Genomic DNA, 22,764 nt, shown 5'->3' on the forward strand with positions numbered 1-22,764 from the left:
CACTGACGGTAAAACTATCAACAGAGAAACTGCATAATAAAAGGTGTTCTACATTACATGTACACCGAAGAAAACACGTCTTTCAACGTCTATTCATTTGCTCTTTCACTGAGGGTTTAGCCTCGTGAATACACCATTCATTCGTACGTACCAGACAAACAACCTTCACACTAGATGTCAAGGGCTTTCGTGATATTTACCCAGGTGTCAAACAATATACTACAGTATGAGAGCCATCTTACTGGAGAAAAGGCATTCCAGTTTAACTCTCATCTGACCTTTTTAATTCCAGTTTGATCGTTGATTGTGACTTATTTACACAAAATGTGCTACCACCTTGTGAATGTCATTGATAGCAGCATTGGCTTGCCAGGGCGATGACGATCATATTTCAGGATCGCCCACATTATCACAGGCTTGTTCCCTTTATAGTCTTCTACAGTGGCTGACACCTCTCTGGAGTTGAGACAAGCGGTGGTTTGATAAAACGCTAGCAATGCCCCTCCTGTTTGATAAACAGTGCTTGGTGAAATTGTGAATCATGGGCATGAGATTTTGCCGAACGTGCGTTAAATTGGCATGGCGACCTTGAGTGGTGGTAACAGGTCAAACAGAATATGAACAAACAGTATGTTGGTTTGAGGTATACAGGGAAATATTCAAACACGTATGAGTTTAGAGCAGTTAATGTTACGAGTTCAATATTTGATTAGCAAACTGTGACAATGAGTCGAGGATGTGAAGAATAATCACTACAGGTGTGGCGTTGATGAAAATGTTATTAGTACATTTAGCAATGCTTCTGGTTTCCTGTTTCTTGATGTGAAGAGAATGTGTGGTTCTAATAGATATGTAATTAGCATATTGAGGCGATACATCTTGTTCCCAGTTCAGAAAGAGGGTTTTAACGTCGTGCTTGAGAATATTTCGCTCATATGACGATGTGCATGCGTGTGTATGTGTATGTGCGGCTGCTTGTACTAGCCCAGACTTAAGCTGGTTTTATAGTGCTAGCCCACTGAGATACCATGCCGCAGTGAAGCATGAATACCCCACTCAGACACATTATACTGACTCCGAGCCGACCAGTCCTTGTTGTACCCACTAATGCCGAGCACCAGACAGGGACCAACAAGTACCATATTTTAACGTCTTTTGGTATGACGCGGTCGGGGATCGAACCTGTGACCTTCCGCTCTCCGGGCGGACGCTCTAACCACTACACCACGGAGGCGGTCAGTTCAGAAAGATAATAGTGACCTGACATAATTAGAATAACATATCTTTTATTGTTGGACCCACTTATCTTATCAAACGAGTCATAGCACTTTGCTGGACAAGAAGTTATTTGGGGGCTCAGAACCTTGATCATATTATTCACTGAAGCAAAATGGCAATGCAAAAACAAAGACTAAGCTGCCTTTGCTGATACAACGAATGCAGAATACTTTTTTTCATATAAAACCACATTAATACACAATTAATACCAATAATACTATTGCGTGCGTCTATTAGTATAAATTCTTACTAATCACAAAAGATATAATACATTGTCAAATATAATGTTTTCAATATGTAAAATATCTTTAAAGTTTTCACAAGGATTGCAGGATCAACTTCTTTACTTTCAGAAACAAGTCGATGGATTCACCAGTCCGGAACACCTCCTTTGACGGATTATCATACATCCAAACAAATGTCATCACACAACAGAGCATCACCGTACATGACTATGACATCAGTTCCGGTTCAGACGTCTATCACCTCATCCAAAACTTCCTCAATATCTACCACGACTTCTACCTCGGTAAACCAACCAATTGTGCCATCCCGATCTACAACATATCACCAAGCAAGCGCAAGAAAGGTGATCTCTCCGAGGTATTCGGTTAATCATACAGATTCAAGTACAAAACATCCCGTGTTTAGTGATTCAGCATTAGATTCGTCCACACACACAGAGTCTGTAATGCACTTGACTGGCAATGCACAAAGTGAGCTCCTACTCCAGAGTTCCATGGTCGAAGAAGAATATGATAGTGATACACTTGGCACAAGTAGAGGTACCAGTACCAGAACTGTAAATACAGAAACAGTGGACAATCTTTTCATCGAGAAGTCTTTGGGAACTGTAACAGACAGTTTGAAATTAAACAACCATCAGACACAAAAGTCTACATCTTCTATATCAACGTTTGACATTTTGAGAGACTCTAACTTCACTGCTTCTCAGATAGCTGATTGGTTTGAGTCTGTTGTTTCTATGTCTACGTCCAAATCAAACACCACATCAGCATCCGGTAATTCTTCCCAGACTGACGTTATTGAAGCCCAAAGTGATTCTGAAAACCATCACACTTCTATATACTCTGAAGATGGTGATCAAATATCTGAAACTCTTTTGACATTATCCACTACCCCAACCAGCATTCGCAGTACGTTAGAAAGTTCTGTCAATAGCAGATACTCATCCAGCGATTTTAGGTCCACAGATGCTGAGAACATAGTCAAGAAAACAGATTCTATCAAATATTCATCAGCATCAGATTTCTTAGTAACCTATTCTCTTATTAACGTATTCAAGGCGCAAAAAGAAGAAGAAACACAAACGACCAAGGGAACCTATTTCGCAAATGATACGTCTCTGTTAGGTATTACGTCACTTTCCGAAACTTCGCGGGACGATAGTGTATCTGAAACGAGTGATTTGCAGAAAGATGAGGAGACATCTCTAAGTCGGGATCTTCAGTCTTCTTTACAGACCACTATATCGACTTCAGCATCACCATCTACACAAAATACAGACTTTTTGAAGACTCCATCTCTTCAATCACACTTTATGAGTGAACCAAGCAGCCGCCAATTCAGTACAAAATTATATGACAATCCTGTAGAGATTCGAGGACATAAAACATCAGAGTTAACTGATACTGATAATAGCCTTTCAGTAATGGAGTCCAAAAATGCTGGGTCAGCGTTTTCATCTCCATCAGGGAGGCCCACTCTTCCAATTACATCCTCAAGAGCTTGGGGTACTGATGTAACAAGAACCAAGATTTCAGAAATTATATCTGTGTCAGAAACAGGAGATGCTGACATTCCCAAAACTGCTGCAGACCTTCATTCTTCTATTCTGCCCGATACAGAAGAGGCCTTTGTACCTGCACGTTCTGAAGATGTCATTGTAACTTATTCAAGGAAGCAAGCCTTTAGTCAAACCAGCAAAACGTCATCCTATTCCAGCAGTAAAAGCTTCGGTGACATCAAGCCATCTGCCAGTAGGAAAGCATTTAACAGTACTCTGCTTATCAGTGACAAACACAGTTCAGCGAGTGATATGACAAGACTTTTAAGTAATCAGCCAATTGGTGAAAATAGTTTGCGAAATCATACGGTAATATATTCCAGTGATCAGTCCCTTAAAGTCTCTGCAACGGATTTAGTGATCGACCCCAATGATCTGCCTGTCAGTGATATCAGAGTGACTGCAAGTGATGTGGAATCATTTTCGAGCTTGGAGTCCATCGATGGCAATACAGTGTCAACAGTTGATATGAGTACATCTTCCAGTACATCTTCCAGTTATCTGCCTTTTGATGTCAGCACAGTGTCTGCGAGGACTCTGAAAAGTTATTCCAGTGATCTGCCAGTCAGTGGCATTACAGTGTCGTCATTGTCAACACAGCGACATGCATCCACGTCCATGGATATGCACTCGTCTGAATTACATTCAAAGTCAAATGCTGAACCATACTTGCAATTTCCATCTATTTCAATAAATATCAAGACAAAACATTCCAGGCAGAAAGGTACCAGCGAGAACATTCCCAAAGATTCACCAACAGCTTTGTCAACAGCACAAGAACACAGCACAATCTTTGTTAGGAAAGAGAATACACCTGACATAGCAGTCGCTTCCATGCGTACCAGCATGTCTACATTTGATTCCATCTCAAGTGATAACAAACTGTTTCCAAACTCACACAGTGATGCTGGATATATCGAATCAAATTCAAGCGAAACAAATCCCAGTGATTACAGTATGGTTGACACAGTAGCAGATACACTGTATTCTAGTCAAGCCGCTCTAGATTCTGAGATCAAAGTGTCATATGCTGCAACAATTAGCCACACGACCATCAGAGAAAATGGGTCTATCCTCGGTGGTGAAAGTTCATCTTTTCCTATCTCATCATCATATGAAGATAATCACTCACAAAAGATACAGAATACCAAATTTGGCCGTGAGATTCCTGATGTTAAGATGTATTCATCAATGGTAGATTCATCACACAACCAACAACCCCAATTAGCCATGACTGTGTCTCAAACTAGTACATGGCCAGAATCTTTTGAAATTTCAATTCCTAAACATTCAAATACACGGAATGGGGATGGTGACTCGACTGTACACGAAGTATACAGATTGACATCTGATGTTTTGTATGACCATCATCCGTCTTCCACCTATCGGCATAAAGATCAATTAGAATCAAGCAAATTCCAGTGGGAGGGAAGGGAAGGCGAATCCACTGAATCCTCATTACCTTACGTTGGAGAGAAGTCTCATAGTGTGTCCACATCCTCGACAGCTCTTAACTGGGTCTCATCCAAAACAGCTTCATATACACACACTCACTCGTACCTCCCAATGTCAACAGATACGATTGTTAGTAGTTCAACCATGGACCAAATTATGGAGCAATCGCTGATTCTTAGAGTAAATCAAGTTGCAGATAAGATGATAGCTCCCCAAGATGATAGTGCTTCACTAGGTAGCTCTACATATGACGGCCAAAACATTGGATCCAAGACGAGTGACCAAATCCATTCATCATCAGTGTTGCTGTTTGATCACACAAAGTACAGTACAACACAACTTGCCAGAAGTACCACTCCTGTTCTCCACACAAGCAAAATTCTGGAGCAAAATGCCCCTTCATCACATATCATACAATCAGTTTCAGTCGTTTCCTGGGTGGAACATCGAAATTCACTGATTGGCTCTGATGCCGTTGACAAGCTGGAATCATTAGGGATTAATGTTGAAAGCAGTGATGTACATAGTTCCAGAGCTGGAAAGGCAGGAGAGACCCTCCAGGCAACACTTTCGTCTACAGACACATCGCATGATCCCACATTAAAGTCCACACAGAGCAACAGGCAGACTTTACTATTGTCAGAAATGCGAAGTAACCAATTAACCTCAACATATGTAAAGTCACTTCTCCAAACACCATCTGTAGTTATGACATCATCATCTAATCTACATGCAACTGATCACACCCAAGGTCCCGAAACAGAAGCACAAGAGAGTGACTTTATTCTCAAGTGGGTGTTCGATCCCAAGGGAGAAGATGTAACCTCTGCAGAATTCCTGGCTAAGGTAGTAAAAGGTAAATACTGGTCCCCCCTACTCTCACGCCCAAACGTTTCGTAGCTATCCAATTACAAGTGTTCAAATGTAAATCACATCGTTTGTGCAAAAAGGAAAAGGAATTCCACATCACTAAATGTTCATTTCTCTCATGCTAAAATTTGCCTCATTTCAGGTCTTGAGCTATCTTACGAAATTGGCTTAAAGAGTCAAGTGAATGTAAGATTGCGGAGAGACACCGCCAGCACAAATAACGTCAATGTACAGGTGGGTACATATTTCTTACGAAACATAATATATGGAAGAGAGTTTTTTTATGGATGTCAACTTCTTTACGTTTCGGAGAATATCTGATGAAGGAGTAAGGATATACTTTGAAACGTTGTGTTCCTCATAATAAAGAAGTTGACGTCCATAAAAAAAGTCTCTTCCTTACGTGTATCACTTCCAAATGCCATTCGGGGCGGTGGGGTAGTCTAGTGGTTAAAGCGTTGGCTCGTCACGCCGAAGACCCGGGTTCGAATCCCAACATGGGTACAATGAGTGAAGCCCATTTCTGGTGTCCCCCGCCGTGATATTGCTGGAATATTGCTAAAAGCGGCGTAAAACCAAACTCAGTCAGTCAGCAGTCAGTCCAAATGCCATTCAAAGGCCTGAAACATAGTATGAGAGTACCAGAGCCTTCTAATATTCTGTCCTTTAAAATAGTTTCGAAATGAAAATGAGACATGAAAATGAGATGTTTTCCCCTGTAGTAATACGAACGAAGGATCGCGATGGCAAACTATTACTGTGTTTGCTTGTTGTTATATATTGCTGTCAGGGGGTCATGCAAATAACCGTGTGAAGATCCTGGGTAGAACTGATCTTCATAAACTATGCTTGTCTTAAGAGGCGACTGACAGGATTGAGTGACGTGGTTAGTGCAGGACCAGATACTAGTACTTACAGACGGCTGTCGTATAGCTAATAAATTGCTGAGAGGGTCATTAAATAAACAACTGTGGTTCAAAGTCCGAAGTGATCCACCAATTGATCCAATATAATAACCTCTCACATGCAAAAGTGCGCTGTGGACCAATCTTATATCTTGGGTTCAGATTGTGACGATGTTTTTATCCACAAATTACCCACACACGTTCAATATTGATAATCTGTAACACAAGTATGGACATGTGTTGATAAATATCTAACGAGAACTCTTTCTTTATAGATAAAGAGTACCAAACCTCGGCCAGACGGTAGTATAGAAATGGAGTTTACAGTTACCAGAAATGGACGAAAGATCCTTGCTAGGGATGCAGAAGCAGCGTTCAACAAAATATCATTAGAAGAACTCAATCGTAATACGGGAGTGACGGTAAGATCTGTCAGGTCTTCTGCTGTTTTTCGTTTTGCACAAATTCCAGCACCTCCATTCCCTCCTGAAGCGTGTCAGTAAATGTCTCATAGTGTCATCAAAAAGATTCAATTGTACATGTTTGCTCCTGGTGTATGACACAACTCCACTATTTGATTTATGCAACAATATTCCTCTGTGTTTATCTACTTAACACATACTAACTTTAATGTTTCTTTATGCAGGGGCCGACCCGCTTTAAAGCCTTTTGAATATAAGTTGTATTTCTATTACGGATTTATGTATATACTATTATAGAAGCTGTTCATATTTTGTCTCCTGTAATCCAATGTATTATTGTTCCATTTTATCATGAAATATGATGAAGCCATATCTACGAATGATATAATGCTATGTAAACATGCGAAAGAAACCTGTGAGAAGATCCTGATAAGATAGTGGCATGATAGACCCATTTCAAAGACATCCATGGTACCTACCCTGTTTGCTAAATGCAATGTATAATGCAGTGGATATTTGAGGATGTGTATGTATACTTTCTGAGATGAAGCACTTATTCACAAATGTTTACCGTTACAGAGTCTTGGCATGATGGGGTTAACGTCACTGCAACAAGAACAGGTCTTAGTTAATGATCACTTTGGTGAAGAGCCCCAGCGAAAAAGCAACATTAACTCAAATAATGGTATTCAACCGTCTGCCACTCCTGCTGTCGAAACAAAAGACAGTCATGGTGATGTATCATCTAAGTCCAAGATTCCGTTCAGACATTCCACTGGTACATTTGTAAGTTCTGATATTGCTGCACAAACTATAACTGACACAAATGTCATTGACCACGTGATGACGTCTATTGATAATAGTTATGTATCCAGTGACTACTCAACTGATGTGGTAATTGAAATGGTCATCATATCCAATCAACAAGAGCCAGATATCCCAAAAGAGATGTACTCCGTATCATCACCTGATATTTACAACGGATCCCAACAGAGCACCCGGTCCATATCATCCATAAGCACGAATATTCGGCCAAGTGTAACTGTGAGTGAAAGTGCCTTGATGTTTGAGGATACCACATATCATTCCGTGTTGGAGCAAGTCAGAACATCACTTGAGTCAGAACTGCAGACATCTTCAGAAGAACCTTCTCCATCTCTCGATCATGACCATCAGGCCACAGTCTTTAAACCTGTAGAAACTGAGAATGACACAAGCTTCCCGAACGCAGCTGCTGCTTGGGATGACAAACTGGTCACAACGTTTTACGATGAAAGATTACTGTCATCGCCCATTTACATTGAATCATCCTTGTCAGGGATAGATGTGACAAAGTCCACAGCAAATCAACTAGTATATAAAAGCATGTCACAAAGCAGTTCTGATCTATTTGTCACGTTGGCTACAAATGGACCTCAAATGTCTTCTTATACAGCTAGTGTCAGATCATCTTACGAGCCATCATTTTCATCATCACCATCCATCACAGAACTTGTCCAAGAAACACCACTGATGACATCAACAAATGGAGTGACGTTGAAGCCAATGACATATGGATCCTCCAGTGTTCCAGACCCCAAGACTTATCCATTCTCTTTGGCATCCAAATACTCTGATGTAACATCGCCCTCCGACATGATTGATGACTTCTCCTCATTTTCAGCTGACATGGATGCTCTTGCATCATTACCAGGCACAGTTTCGATGCCTATCAGTGTTGGATTTAGCTTGACGCTCGTTCCATCTGAGTCTCGGAAAGATTCATTATCTTCGTTGATGCCATCGGATTATGGATTTGACACGTTATTTGAAGCATCTGGGAATAAAGAAGAGATTTTTGTGTCCCGTGCAGAAAGCACCTCATCACCAATCTCATCTACATATGAGCCTTCTCCTCCTTTACTGAATATAACCAGTTTCCCACCAGCAAATGAAAGTAGTGCAACGAGAACGAATTTACCTTTTCCTTCCAATGAAAGGATGGACTCTAATGGCGCGTCCTCATTTCCTTCCATGTTTGAAGACGTATCTAGTGCTGACCTTTCAAATTTTGAAATATCAACTCCCGTCTCTGATTTAACCCCAACGTATGATGCATCAAATGATGCAATCTCATCGCATTCTACAGGTTTGAACATAAATCCAACATCAGGTGCATTTACGAATGGCTGGAATCCCAGATCAGACGCTATAGACTCAAATTTATATGGAACGGATACCATACATTTGACTGAAACAATCCTGCCTTCAACTCACTTGAGATTCTCTTCCATTTTGTCTCCGGAAAGCAAGGTTTCACAGATGGTATCAAGCAAGTACATTGACGCTGCTCCGTCAAAAGGAACAGTTTCATTGCCTAGAGAAACATCATCAACATTACGTGTATTCTTTGATGCCTCTAGCCCAATTACAGCTCCAACTCCAGTTGAGACAGCATTTTCTACAAAAGTCAGTGGTACAAAAGGTTTTATTCATAGTTCTGTATCTCAAACCCCTGATTTGAAAACCTCAGTGTCAGGTACGCCACGTTTACTACCACAATCTACTTCATCATCTCCGATATTACCCCTTTCATCATATAGAATATCAACTGCAGATGTATCAGAACCACCACCCACCATGTTTTCGGGAGATATGGATTCATCTGAGCATATCATATCCTCTAAATCGTTCACGAATGTGCCAATGACAAGCTCAGGTACAACGCCCACAGTCAATGCAACGAATGGTAGATATTCCCTTTTTCAAAGGTTCCCATCAATGACGTCTACAATATCCAGTTCACCAGTCATGTATGCCACACGTTCTTCTACAGATATCCTATCTATTGAATCGTCAACAGTGTCGGTCTTATCGTCAACTATACCAGTTATTTCTGCCTCAGGGTGGACATTGTTGTCGGTATCTTCTTCACATTTGCCAAACACTAAGCGGTTTTCATCTTTGTCAGTTCTGCCCCCGTCTATTGAGGCGTCATCAGCGTTATCAACAAAGGCCTTGTCTACTGAGGAGATAACATCCTCTGAGAAACCATCATCATTAGCTGCACTGCCACCCTCTACTGAGAAGACAATGCCAATGTCCATATCCATGTCTTCTGAAGGGTTGTCGTCTTTATCAACAAGGTCCCTGTCCGCTGACGGATCACCATCCTTATCCACAAGGTCCCTGTCTACGGAAGGGTTATCGTCTTTATTTGCACGGTCACTGTCTACCGAAGGGTTTTCATCTTTATCTACAAGGACCCTGTATACTGAAGGTTTATCATCTCTATTTCCAAGGTCACTATCAACTGAAGGGCTATGGTCATTATCTACAAAGACTTCGCCAACCGAGGAATCATCACCTTCTTCATTTCTCCTATCAAGTGAAGGATCTCTATTTTCATCCCCAATCCCATTTTCTACCAAAGTGTCGACATCATCTACAACAGTGCTCCTATCTTCAACTCGACCACTTTTGTTTGAACATTCTTCATCATCTGTGTACCCAACAATGACAGTATATTCACACGAGCTGACACGAGTTGATCCTTTTACAAGTTCACAGCCATCAGTTCTTCCACCAGTTTTGACTATTGTATCTTCATTGTCTTCATCTCCAGGAAAACCTTTAGTTTCAACTACAACTCTTCCCTTTAACCCATCATTTTCAGCAGAATCTTCGGCATCAGCTACAAGAACAATTCCATTCAATCAATCATCTTCCAGAATATCTCTGGTATCTGCCACAACAACTGGACCAATCAACCAATTATCTTCAGGACATTCTTCAGCATCAGCCACAATAACTGGACCAATCAACCAATCATCGTCCAGAGAATATTTGGCTTCTGCTACAACTCTTCCAATCAACCCATCAACATCAGGAGAATACTTGACTTCAGTCACAATCAACCATTCATCTTCAGCATCATCCACAACTGTTCCAATCAACCCATCAACTTCAGGAGAATACTTGGCTTCAGTCACAACAACTGTTCCAATCAACCAATCATCTTCAGCTTCATCCACAACTGTTCCAATCAACCCATCAACTTCAGGAGAATACTTGGTTTCAGCCACAACAACTGTTCCAATCAACCCATCTTCGGGAAAACCTTCCGCTTCAACCACAACAACCCTTTCCACCAAGTCATCCTCTCAAGATATATCTTTAGCTCCCACCGCAGCTCTGCCTATCAACCCCTCTACCAAATCCCGTACACCAGCCACAGGACAGATGTCCTCGAGTGTCCCCTTATCGACATCAGTACCTACACTGCAGCCTACCATGTCGGCCATGCCTACTTCAGTTCAGTCAGCAGGCCCTGAATCTTCAACCATCTCTACCGCTCATCCTGACTCATCTTCACCGCCTTCTACATCAGTTCCTGCTTCAGACGGTCCTCCTGTAGATACGTTGATGCTGCTGGTCATGAACATAGGCCTGGATGTCAACATAACGAGCGCACAGTTTAGCCGCCAGCTTGAGAAAGGTATGGTTTCAATCTATTGGAATGTATATATCAGAAATGGGAGTGCAGTAAACACATTCGTAAATAAAATGAACACTTAAGAAACAAACAATGCATGACGTCGGAATGCATCTATTTGATGTGCAAAAGATAATCAACACGTTTAATAGCACTAAATAGGCATAATTTTCATGAAGAATATTAATATATGTGTCTGAACTATATGTATATTTATCCGTGCATGTTTGTGTCCACCTCATACTAAAACGATTACAAATAACATCCTAACTTACATTCTAAATGCAGCGGTTAGAACGTTAACTTCTGTATTGCGGGCCAAAGGCCTCTATAATGTATAAATTGTCTTGTCTTGTATTGTAATGTATACAGAGAAAGTATTACCCTAGTGTCTTTCCTATCACACAAGTCGATAAAGGTTTAGAACTCAAGAGGCTGAAAATACATATATCATCATTCTTTCAACTTCCTCTGGTTTATAATTAAGAAATACAGTTCGCTATACCACCATGTATAATGTAATAAACCACACTTTCGCCCTGATCTGTTATAGTTCAATACGAAGACGCAAGCGTCCTCGCACTTTAACTATAATAGTTCAGGGCGAAAGTGTGCTTTATTTCACTATACATGGTGGTAGAGCGAACTGTATTTCTTAAATAAAGTACTGTCGGTGCCTTTGATCTTTCACCGAAGCGGTAATACAGAGCCTCCTGAGTTGCAATGAAAACAGCCAACGGTGACAGAGATAAGTGATTATGACGTCATGGTGTGCAAAACATTGTGATGTAATTCCACTGAAGCAGCATCTCCTCGGAGACAATGCTTGAGCCCACAAAGCTATATCTCCTGTCTAAATAAATCAATGAATGAATATGATTTCCCCAGCCGTGATATTAATGGAATGTTGCTAAAAGCGGTGTAAAATCATACTCAGTTACTCTCTTGGGGGTATTTCCCCGTTCATATCCCCAGTGACCTAGGCTGTTAAAAGTGAATCCGTTCAGAGTAGTCACGTAAGCCCTGCCATCGTAGTCCTGGAGCGATTTCCATGCAATATCGCACTGGTGCAGACTCGTTCATCAACAAGACGCCTCTGTAGGTCGAACATTGAGGACATTAACATCCACTCATTCACCAACATTGGTAATGGTATTAAAACGTGTGAGGTGATACATGCGTGAATCCGGACTCAAATCACTGATTGTCAGTGCCTATGATTCGTAGTTTACTAGTACCATACTCGTGTACGAGGCTTCGGTTAAAAGGTAAACCCGCAGTGGCAGAGTGGGTTTGATGGCTGACTTTATACAGGCGATTAGGCGCGATTAGACTCTGAGAGTGTGGGTTCGAATCCAGGATGGGACTCAACCCAACAAATGTACTCTGTCTAGAATCTGTACTTTATTGAGAGAGTGCAATCCCAAACAAAACGTGTCACATTTGACCCGTTTCTAAATGTTATTGTGTATTCATAAACTGACGTACAAAAAAAAGTACACACTTGATGCTTTGGTAAAATATTTTCTTAAAAACAGCGTTAAAATTAGAAAAGTGTTTTGATTGTGACTTACAAGTCACAAACATTGTGTACGTGTTGCAATAACACCAGATATCGTACCCAATTACAACGTTGCTAGCAAACTATTTATTTGGAAATAGTCTCAATACACCAGGTGTGTACTTTCTTTTGTATGTCAGTATATTTCACGTAAACGCCTAAAGCCTGCATATCTTCTGTCTTTTCTTACACGAAAAGCTATCATGTCTAGTTAAAACTGAACTACCTCTAGCACGACAACGACACAACTCACTCTCTCATTTCAGATCTGGCAGAGCTCTATGCGACTGCTCTCAAACAGAGAAGAAGAAGAGATATTACACAGCGGCTGGCCCGACACAAACGTCAGAGTGGAGTTAACGCTCAGGTATACATCGTGTACATTTTGCTGAAAACAAATATTTATCAGTTGTCAATTCTTCCATACATTCATCTCTCGTGTTTATTCAAAAGAGGCGTTTGACATAGGATTATGGAGGATTACGTGTGAAACACCTCCGTTCCAATGCAATTCTAGCACCGACATGTTTGTTTAATCACATTCCTCGAAAGCCAACCCATTTTATTTGGAAGTGATGAATAAAAAAATAGTTTTTAATTCATTTCGACATGTCAAATGCCTAAAATAGACATGACATTTCAGATGCTTCTGCCCAAGAAATTGTGTGATTTGCAAAAATCAGATTTTTGTATTCTTTTGAGGAATGTTAGAATTCTGTTTCAAGAAAGTTCTTTTGTCCCCAGTGTCACTTCAATGAGACTTGTGTTCCTGAAACAAGGTGTCCGGCTGTTGAGTGAATAACCCTATACTTTTGCAGAACATATAGTCATGCCCAGAGGCTAAATGTGTTCAAACTACAGATCAAACTAAAGACTAGGGTAATACGAGCTGATGTATTGACCAGTCAAGCTAATCACAAATAATCTGGCAGTTCATGTTAATTTTAAATGAATACCTCATGAATGAACGGGGTGTATCAGAAAAAGTAGATTTTGAAGATTTTCATTCATTGAGACGTCTTAAGAATTGACATAAATATCTTTTGAGTTAATGGAGATATAAACACCAAACCTATTGAGCACATTCTGAAAGTGCTTCGATAAATGGGCTTCAAACGACGTTGGGACAACAGCCCGCCACGAGTTACCTCCCATGTTACCACGATTTTACAGGCTATTCAATATTCGCAATGAGAAACATTTTGTCTTGAAGTCTCTGCCAAATACATGACCCCATGAACTGATGTAAAGTAATGCAGTATCATCCGGCGTACAGACGTGCAAAATTATTGATAACAAGTGTTCACAACAAAGAGACAATATTGTTTTTTGTCAAACAACTAACGGTTAAAGCTAATTTAATCAGAATCCATGCCCTTTTATTATTACTGTGAGATAGGAAATAAGGTTATTGTACTACTGAACTTTGTAAGGTGCAAAAAGTGGCTTTTTGACACAGGAAACTATATTAACTTGAAACAATTGAACGTGAAGTTAGAAATCTAATTAAAACAAAGCAGATCCTCTTTACCAACCAAATGAATGCCAGCACTAAATACATCATGGAGGCATCAACTGAATGTCCATATTCAAACAAACATTTTTGTTAAAAGAAATAGTCAATACGTTTCAAAATCTAAACATTTGGAAAGCCTCTCCGTGTCTGTTGACGGTGGTGCGGCGTTTGAAAAGCGAGAAACGTCTTGGGTATCGCAGACAGGTGTTGTATGTAAATCATTTCATAGTGAGTTCACTGCTTCCGTGATGTAATCGATCGGGCGTCTGACCGGTGAGCGGAAGGTAAGGGGTTCATACAAAACGATGTTGTTTCACTGCCTGTCACTCGGCAATAAGGGGCGGTGAGGTAGCCTGGTGGTTAAAGCGTTGGCTCGTCACGCCGAAGACCCGGGTTCCATTCCCCACATGGGTACAATGTGTGAGCCCATTTCTGGTGTCTCCTGCCGTGATATTGCTGGAATATTGCTAAAAGCTGCGTAAACTGTACTCACTTACTCGGCAATGAGATAAAACACAGACTCAAAGTCAATACCTTGTCTGGGTGGGGTATCCATGTTTGCTGAAGCATGGTATCTCAGTGTGCAAGCAGAATTAACGCATTATTCCAATCATGTGTAATCACGCACACGCACACACGCGCGCACACTCGTGTACAGTTCACGCCTATAATTTCAGAACGAATCTAAAGGAAGGAAAGCCCTACACAGCTTTATTATCGCCTTATTAGTCATATTACACCACCAGCCTTTTTTATTTCATGCCCCTAGGCTACCTTACGTAACAGAGACCCTGTCTTATAGTTCATGCATATTCATGCATTCCCAGGAGTGATTATGCTTCAGATATATACCAACCACATATATGGGTTATACACGCAAGACGTCGCTGTCTTACATCCCAAGAGACCTGTCTTACATCCCAAGAGAGTTTTCAGTATTCACAGCATATAATGAACACAACTGCTCCATTTCAGGTTGTTTCGAATGAAAGGGATCCGGGTGACGATTTCAAGGTAACGACGACGTTTGCTGTGAGTGATGGTGGCGACTTCGTGCCGGCTGACGTCGCTGTCCCCGTCTACAACAGGATATCCCAAGAACAGACCTCATCCGCTCTCGCTCATTCCGTACGTTATCGCTGTAACCGGTCATCAATGAATAAAACGTATATTATAAGTGGCATGTGTCACTAACGGGTGTCCTAAACTCGCATCCCGTAACAGCTGTGTGAAAATTATCTTTGAGAGTTCACAAGTTACAATGAATTATTTCAGTGATATATTTGTGTGAGACGGACTGTCTGCATGCTCCTTTTGTATTTTTCGCTTTCTGCAATATTCCAGTAATATGGCGGCGTTCTGTAAATTCCCGAGTCTGGACCAGACAATCCAATGACTGTAATCAAGAGCATCGATCTATACAATTGAGATATGATGACATGTATCGTCCAAGTCATTAAGCCCCTGGGTGGCATGTTTTTGTTTGTTAAACGCTGCACTCAGCAATATTCCACCTATATGGCGGCGGTCTGTAAATAATTGAATTTTGTCCAGACAATCCAGTGCATGGATCTACGCAATTGTGATGCAATGCCATATGTTAACCATGATTGAGTTGCTGAAGACCAATTCTACCTCGAATCTTTACGGATGGGTCGGATGGTGTGGGGTGGATAGGGTGCATGTTTTAAGGGGGTTGTGGGTGAAAAGGGTGTATACTTATGACCGAGAACCTGTTTAACCTTCTATTGGCAATACCTCCAAGTACGAACATATTACTTACAGGTGCTTGAACCAATCACTGCTGCCCAGACTTCCAGTAAACCCCAACTTGAAGACAAGAAGGACAACAGCTACATTTTGATCCTGTGTATCGTGATACCCGCTGCACTACTGGTCCTCGCCATCTTGTTCCTGGTTACCCGGATGAGGCGAAGGAGAAGAGCTAACGCAGTTGGGGACCTCCCTCCCAGATATCAAGTATGGTTTGCGTGATATAATTTTTCATTATTACGTTACAATGATCGAGGACAACAATCCGAACTGAAGCGACTGTTTGATTCGCCATCTTGGTTGATATAAACACTGGGAATTGGAAAATAGCGAACTACGAAACACGCACTGTTTAGTACACAACGAAAGATAATTATCTCACCGTTTTCAGATTAAGACGTGACTCAATCTTTTGATAAGCAGTATCACTCACTAGTTCTAAGGGGACTGTCTGTAGCCCACAGTTTAAAATATTTATATCTGATAACCATCTAAAAGTACGTCTTATGTTATTCCAGAGAGGAGACACGCTTGAGGATCACAATCTGACGGTTGACGTCGAAAAGGGGGAGATTGTGGACAAGACCCCTGCCAGCACTCCATCCCTTAGCCCCCGGTCCAACTCCTCCACAGGCAAGAAGGTCCCACTGCTGGGTGGCGTCTGTGTGCTGCCCGGTGTGGGCGATGGGGACGGACTGCGGAGGCAGGATTCGGACAAGTACCGTGAACTCACCGAGACGGACTACCCCGAGCAGGTTCTCCTGGCCGACCAAGAGAAGGATTCCCACAGGAGTCTCATCCTCAGAGAGAAAGAACTCCTGGAGAAGCTGGGGGTTCATGAAAATCAGAAGGAAGTCGATTCCTGTGATGAACAAACCTTGGAACTACCACGGAGAACCAGATCCAAGAAGGGAAAAGGGAAAGCTGCCTCCTCCCAGTATAACACCGTGGGAAGTGAATGCCCTCTTCTTCCTTCTTCTGGTTCTATGACAACGGTCAGCTCCATTGACAGTGGTGACCACACTGATGCGTCTGACGAATTCACAGTTATTATACCAAAGACAAAATCTCCAAAGATCGAAGCCAAAATCCAGAAGGAATCCACCTCCACTGACGTTTCGGCATCAGATGATGCTGTTGCTTCTGTGCCTATTGTGTCTGAAGCTCGGTTAACGTCTGTGGCAGTACAAAGGCTTCAGCAGCTGAACCGGTGAACGTTTGCCCTGAGATGCGTTCCGTGGACACACAGACATCGAAAGATGCCAGCCTCACGAGCGACACGGATAGTAGCCCGGATGAGAAGGGAGAGACGTCGAAGATGAGAGACACACAAGGGTATCAGCCTGAAACAGAGTGCAAGCAGGTCCAAACGCCATGGGTTCGCAAGATGTACGGTTTTACTCCTCTCAATCACTTTTAACGTCTGGTGGTAATATATAAATCTGAATATCCTGGCTAATCGGATCTAATCATATATAATGCATACTTTCTCATGTTAACCATATTCTAATCCTAAAGAGTAATGATTTGTCTGATTTAGAGGGTGCATGGGATATATCTTACGTGTTTATTGATCGGTTACAAAAATGTTATTAGCCATTTAACCACTATAAAATATCACCTAAACCAATACTGTTAAGGGCAAAAAGCAAAATATGGATATAGGAATGGATCACTGCAAGTCATCGACGACACCAGGGTAAGCATATCTTACTCTTTGGTGATAGCGATAGGGATTCATAGACACATGTTTATGACATAACCTTAACATGAACCTTTCTCCCAAAAGATTCCACATGACTATAGAAAGTTAAGGGTTTCATCGCATTTGTTAGTTATTATTCCGAATCTCAAGAAGATGTATGTAAAACGAACTTAAGATATCTGTGAAGCGTTTTTGGGAAGTATTTTGCATTGCTTTGACGTTAACCTGCTCATATACCAGTAATCACACCATTCATTATTTAGAGAGCCATATCCTTCGTTCTAATGGAATCTTCTCACCTGTAAGTTGGTATCGATCGTAGCCTCATCTTCATCACCGCTAACGGTGTTGTTGGTATATATGGCCTGTCAGCTTTATTGATTACCTTACCAATAGACTGAGGTTAGAGAAGTCTACTGGCAGCCATAACGCAAGCTTCGTTCATGCCTTGTCATGTCACCCAGTTCCTTTTGGGTAGATTTAGTTGCATGCCATTCTTTCTCTGAAACGAAGGAACGTTGTGTCCAATTTTTGAGTGTTTGTGATGCACATCCGTTATACATCTACATACGTGTCGACTCCTACAATATCCTGACTATAGCAGCCAGTGCGTCATACATCATGTATAACCAGGTGGGCCAATTACCTGACGTAACGGGGAAAGGAGTCAGACTGGAGATTCTTAGGTTCATGATCCTTCACGGTTCTTCTCTTCTCCCCCAGACGCCAGACACACGACATCTTTATTGATGACGACGACCTCAGCTGCCCAAACTCCCCCGTCAACACACGCCTTAGCATCAGTGCCGGCCCTGGAGAAACAGCCAAGTTCATCTTTCCCGAGACGGCGAACACGGTCTACAACCAAACTGTACATAAGGTATTACTAACCCAGGTTGTGATTATTTTAATTACTAACAGCGTATAGTAGGATCGGGGGCCCGATCCACAAAACACTCGTAGCACTATGTCAGTCGTATGCCTATGTAACCCATGCTTGTCGTAAGAAGCGACTAACGGGATCGGGTGGTCAGGCTCGCTGGCTTGGTTGACACATGTCATCGGTTCCCAATTGCGCAGATCGATGCTCATGCTGTTGATCACTGGATTGTTTGGTCCATACTCGATTATTTACAGACCGCCTCTATATAACTGGAACATTGAGTACGGCGTAAAACTAAACTCACTCACTCGTACGCCTATGATAAAATATAGAGTTACGACAGGTCGTAACGTTACGAACGCTTTATGGATCGGGACCCTGGTCATCAAACTGGGTTTGTGGAGTGACTGAATGAATTTTACGCCGCAGTTTATCTCGTTTGCAGTGTCCTTGTTTATTTGTTTGTATTACACCGCTCTCGCCGATATTCCAGCTTTCACTGTAAATAATGGTGTCTGAATCAGACACTCCAGTGACTAACATCACGAACATCGATCTTGCAATCGGTCTAGGGATAAGTGAGTAAAAAATGTTTAACGCCGCACGGCTTTATGCATAGGTGTGAGTTAATATTGTACGGCTGTATTGGAGTGGGTGAATATTGTTTATCTCCTCAGTGCTCTGTGGGAGTGAGTGAAAATTGCTTAACACCGAACAGCTATCTGGGAATGGTATTTCTTACCAGACCAACTAGTAGTAGAAAGTGTTCAGTAGTTCGAAACAAGACCTGTCATGTCACCTTTCCTTATCCATGTCCACAGTTTAGTCACCCTTTACTTAACATTGTAGTAGCAGACAGGTTATACATAAAATTTTGAACAAGAGGTTCCCAACTTTTAGATCCGCTTCTTGTGGGTGCTTTTCAAGGATTCATCCTTTGACATCTACAATTCTTCAGGCTATCTCAAAGCTTGTGTGCAAAAACTACTAAACAATGGGGATTTCTGTTTGAATGGCATTTGATGCATACCTACACATTGGCAGATCCAGTGTGTGTGTGTGTGCTTGCGTGCGTGCGTGCGTGCGTGTGTGTGTGAAAGATAGTTTTTATTTAGATGTTGGTCCCTGCCTGGCGATCGGCATTAATGGTACAACAAGCAATGTTCGGCTCGGAGTCAGTACAATATGTCATGTTTAACTGCGGCATGGTATCTCAGTGAGATAGCACCATAAAACCAGCTTCAGTCTGGGCTAGTACAAGCACATACACAAGCATGCACGTCGTCATATGAGCGAAATATTCTTAAGTGTGACGTTAGACCCCATTTCACCTCACCTGACCTACAGTTTGAAAAGCGCCAAACATGTCATGTGTATGGGTATCCCTTCTAAAAGTGTATTTTGATACGTCAGTCTTATGTTTATTAATTTTCCTTTTAACCTTTCTTCACCGATTCCCGTTTCAGCGTGAAGAGGAGGCCAAGCGTGCCAAGGCCCAACAGTTGATGGTGGAGGTGGTACAACAGAGGAAGAACTTGACAGAACAGCCTTATAGTCAGGCTGAACAGGACCTCAACTCTCCCTCCATCAGTTCACTGGAGTCTGACAGTGACTTGACCATCAACTCAGATCAGCTTTCCCTGGAAGACGATAGTCTGGAGGACGCCATTCTAGCTCTGGGGCCATTACAGATAGCCCAACAATCGGAGATGACGACAACTTGGAGTAGAAAGTCAAGTGGTATTACATACGTTGGGAGTGAATCTGGTGAATCGCCTAAGGAATACAGGGACATTTACCCAGCACAAGGCTGTGTTGGAGGCACCGATAATGTTACAGACTCACCCCAACCTAAACCAAGGACTAGTGGACACAAGTATGTCCACGATAGTTCATCGAAACACTCATTAGCAGCACAAATAGAACAGGAGGCAATATTTGAAGAGGAGGAAGCTGTGAGGAAAACAGAGGAGACCACACGACGAGCTCAGCAACTTTTAAATCAGACTCATGCACTTGGGTTCGCTCTTGCGCCTATTGGGGAATCACAATCGCATTCTGGCCTGATGGAACGTATACGGGAAGAAGTAAGGAACTCTGGGACATCTGTTCCTGGTTCCAAGCCACCTTGTTCAACGAGTCCCGAAACGCCTGTCCCGAGACCTCGAAAAGATCATTCAGGAGGTTCTTCTAGCAAACGCAAGCAGGATCCATCAGAGCCATCAGGATCACCAGATCACCAAGGTGCTTCAAACACATCTCGTGCAGCTCCCAAGTCTTCCAAAGCACGTTCAAGTGACAACACGGCAGCATTGTTGGAACGTGTGAGGGGAGAGCTCCAAAGATTAGACTCTCAACAGTCGGACAGTGATTCTGAAATGCCTGATGATATACCTTCACATCAAACCCGTCGATTATAGGGCCATCCTTACTCGCAAGATTATGTCCAATACGAAGTCTTTCAATTCATCTGTATATATTCATTGAAACATGTGTCAAGTATAGCGGATCAGAGTATATATTATAGTCATACTCCACAGCCATGACAATCAGACTTGATATGTAAGGGAAAATAGACTATTGCGTCACCGATGTGTTTCTTTTACGTACTCTATCATTATTCGTCTTGTGTCTTTCTAAAGTGGCCAGTTAGTGTCTGACCTACCAAGGTAACTTGTGCCCATACATGCCAAGATGCAGTTACATTCCTGTATAGATGTCTGACAACAGGTAGTCGTACAGTGCGTGTTGATCATTGTCGTGTTAAAGAATGCATGTCCCACGTAACAGTGACTGGTGATATAGACATTTATGTTCCGAATGAAGTTCGGTGGTGATGTTTGAATAAGATGTGATAGTGTTTTAGTTCAAGTGGTAAATGGCTCACCAATACTCACTGAAAGATGATGTGTGACGTTCGAATGTATCCCTTTTCATATGTACTTCCTAAGGTTCAAGGTCGACATCTTCCGGTTCTTACAAAGAGAGAAGGACTCTTAAAAGTGCCAACAAAAACAAGGGTATGTGTGCATACCGAGTGGAGACAGAGTGACAAGTGCTTGGTTATGTGTTTCACTCAACGAAACACTCCCAGCTACCTAAGACCAATCCCATATGCTTATAGTGCTTCTTTAATTACAAATATCCATATGAATCACGCTTCAGCGTTATTTATCTACGAGCTGTAACAGGGTTGTTGACCCACAGAGCTCATGTTGTTTCCGTCTGGGAAGGACCACTCAGAATGTTTGACCAATGAAACATATTGTGTGATAACTATATTGCGTTGTAAATAACATATCCTGTGTGATAAACATGAATTATTTATTTTGTCACAAATGCATTTGATAATGAACAATAAACTATTTTAAGGAATAACGTTGTGTTATCAACTCCTGCTGAGAGACCGAACCCCAGATTCGAACTGTGTAATTGCCTTGAATGTTTCATGTAATGGTGGAGATTGAGTGTTGTGACTTCCGGCATTTGTGCCACCGCCATTTGTGCCATCTCCTACCCAGAGTTCCGTGCGGCAAGCCAGCATAGTACCTCTGCCACAGGCCAGAAAAATGTGACGATTCGTCACATCTTGCAATGTCCATTCAATATAATGTACAGATTTCTTAGCTCTTTTATTTTTTACGGGTCTACACATCTAACTAATCATCTTTAATGGAATGGTTTAGTTTCACTGAGAAAATATCCAAAAACGTGTAACACTATTTCGATTTGCGTAGCGATCCTTTGTTTACATAGGTTGTACGGCTCCACGTGCTGTCATCGAAGCTGATGGAGAGCAAACGATGCAGCCAGTTTCATATCTAAATATGTACTGTCATAGACCTCACTGTCGCAGTTGTGGAAGAATATATATGTAACAATGTAAAACGTTATGAAGAGAGCGCCGAAAAGCTTTCGTGAGTCCAGTCTCTTCTTATATGAATATGCGCGTTTGTTTACAAACAAGAGAAAAGTCCGGTCACGTGATATGCAAATTAGCCTGTGGGAGTGATGTTATGTTAGTCATCGCTGTGCCGGAGTGTGCCATCGCATTATATCAATTCTTAATGTCGATTGGCCAATTTAAGGGATTGTAATGTTGATTGGCCAGTAGA

The 22,764-nt window shown here is 41.8% G+C and overlaps 2 protein-coding genes across 2 annotated transcripts in view; both read left to right on the forward strand.

Annotated features, from left to right (window-relative positions):
• The window catches only part of LOC124254787 (serine-rich adhesin for platelets-like), a 54,738-nt gene extending 37,463 nt beyond the window's left edge, over positions 1–17,275 (forward strand). The window contains exons 2-9 of the mRNA XM_046688639.1: positions 1,632–5,396; positions 5,553–5,644; positions 6,591–6,737; positions 7,317–11,214; positions 13,039–13,139; positions 15,264–15,416; positions 16,074–16,268; positions 16,580–17,275. Coding sequence (XP_046544595.1) covers positions 1,632–5,396; positions 5,553–5,644; positions 6,591–6,737; positions 7,317–11,214; positions 13,039–13,139; positions 15,264–15,416; positions 16,074–16,268; positions 16,580–17,275 — 9,047 coding nt within the window. The remainder of the gene's footprint in view (positions 1–1,631; positions 5,397–5,552; positions 5,645–6,590; positions 6,738–7,316; positions 11,215–13,038; positions 13,140–15,263; positions 15,417–16,073; positions 16,269–16,579) is intronic.
• Positions 17,187–22,024, forward strand: LOC124254789. The gene is made up of 3 exons (XM_046688640.1): positions 17,187–17,450; positions 18,490–18,646; positions 20,116–22,024. Exons 1-3 carry the CDS (start codon positions 17,290–17,292, stop codon positions 21,067–21,069), a joined length of 1,272 nt encoding a protein of 423 aa, XP_046544596.1. The 5' UTR covers positions 17,187–17,289; the 3' UTR covers positions 21,070–22,024.
• Positions 22,025–22,764: the final 740 nt, after the last annotated feature.

This window comes from Haliotis rubra, unplaced genomic scaffold, assembly GCF_003918875.1.
Source record: "Haliotis rubra isolate DU_JTF1 unplaced genomic scaffold, ASM391887v1 Scf582, whole genome shotgun sequence".
NCBI classification, from domain to species: Eukaryota; Metazoa; Mollusca; class Gastropoda; order Lepetellida; family Haliotidae; genus Haliotis; species Haliotis rubra.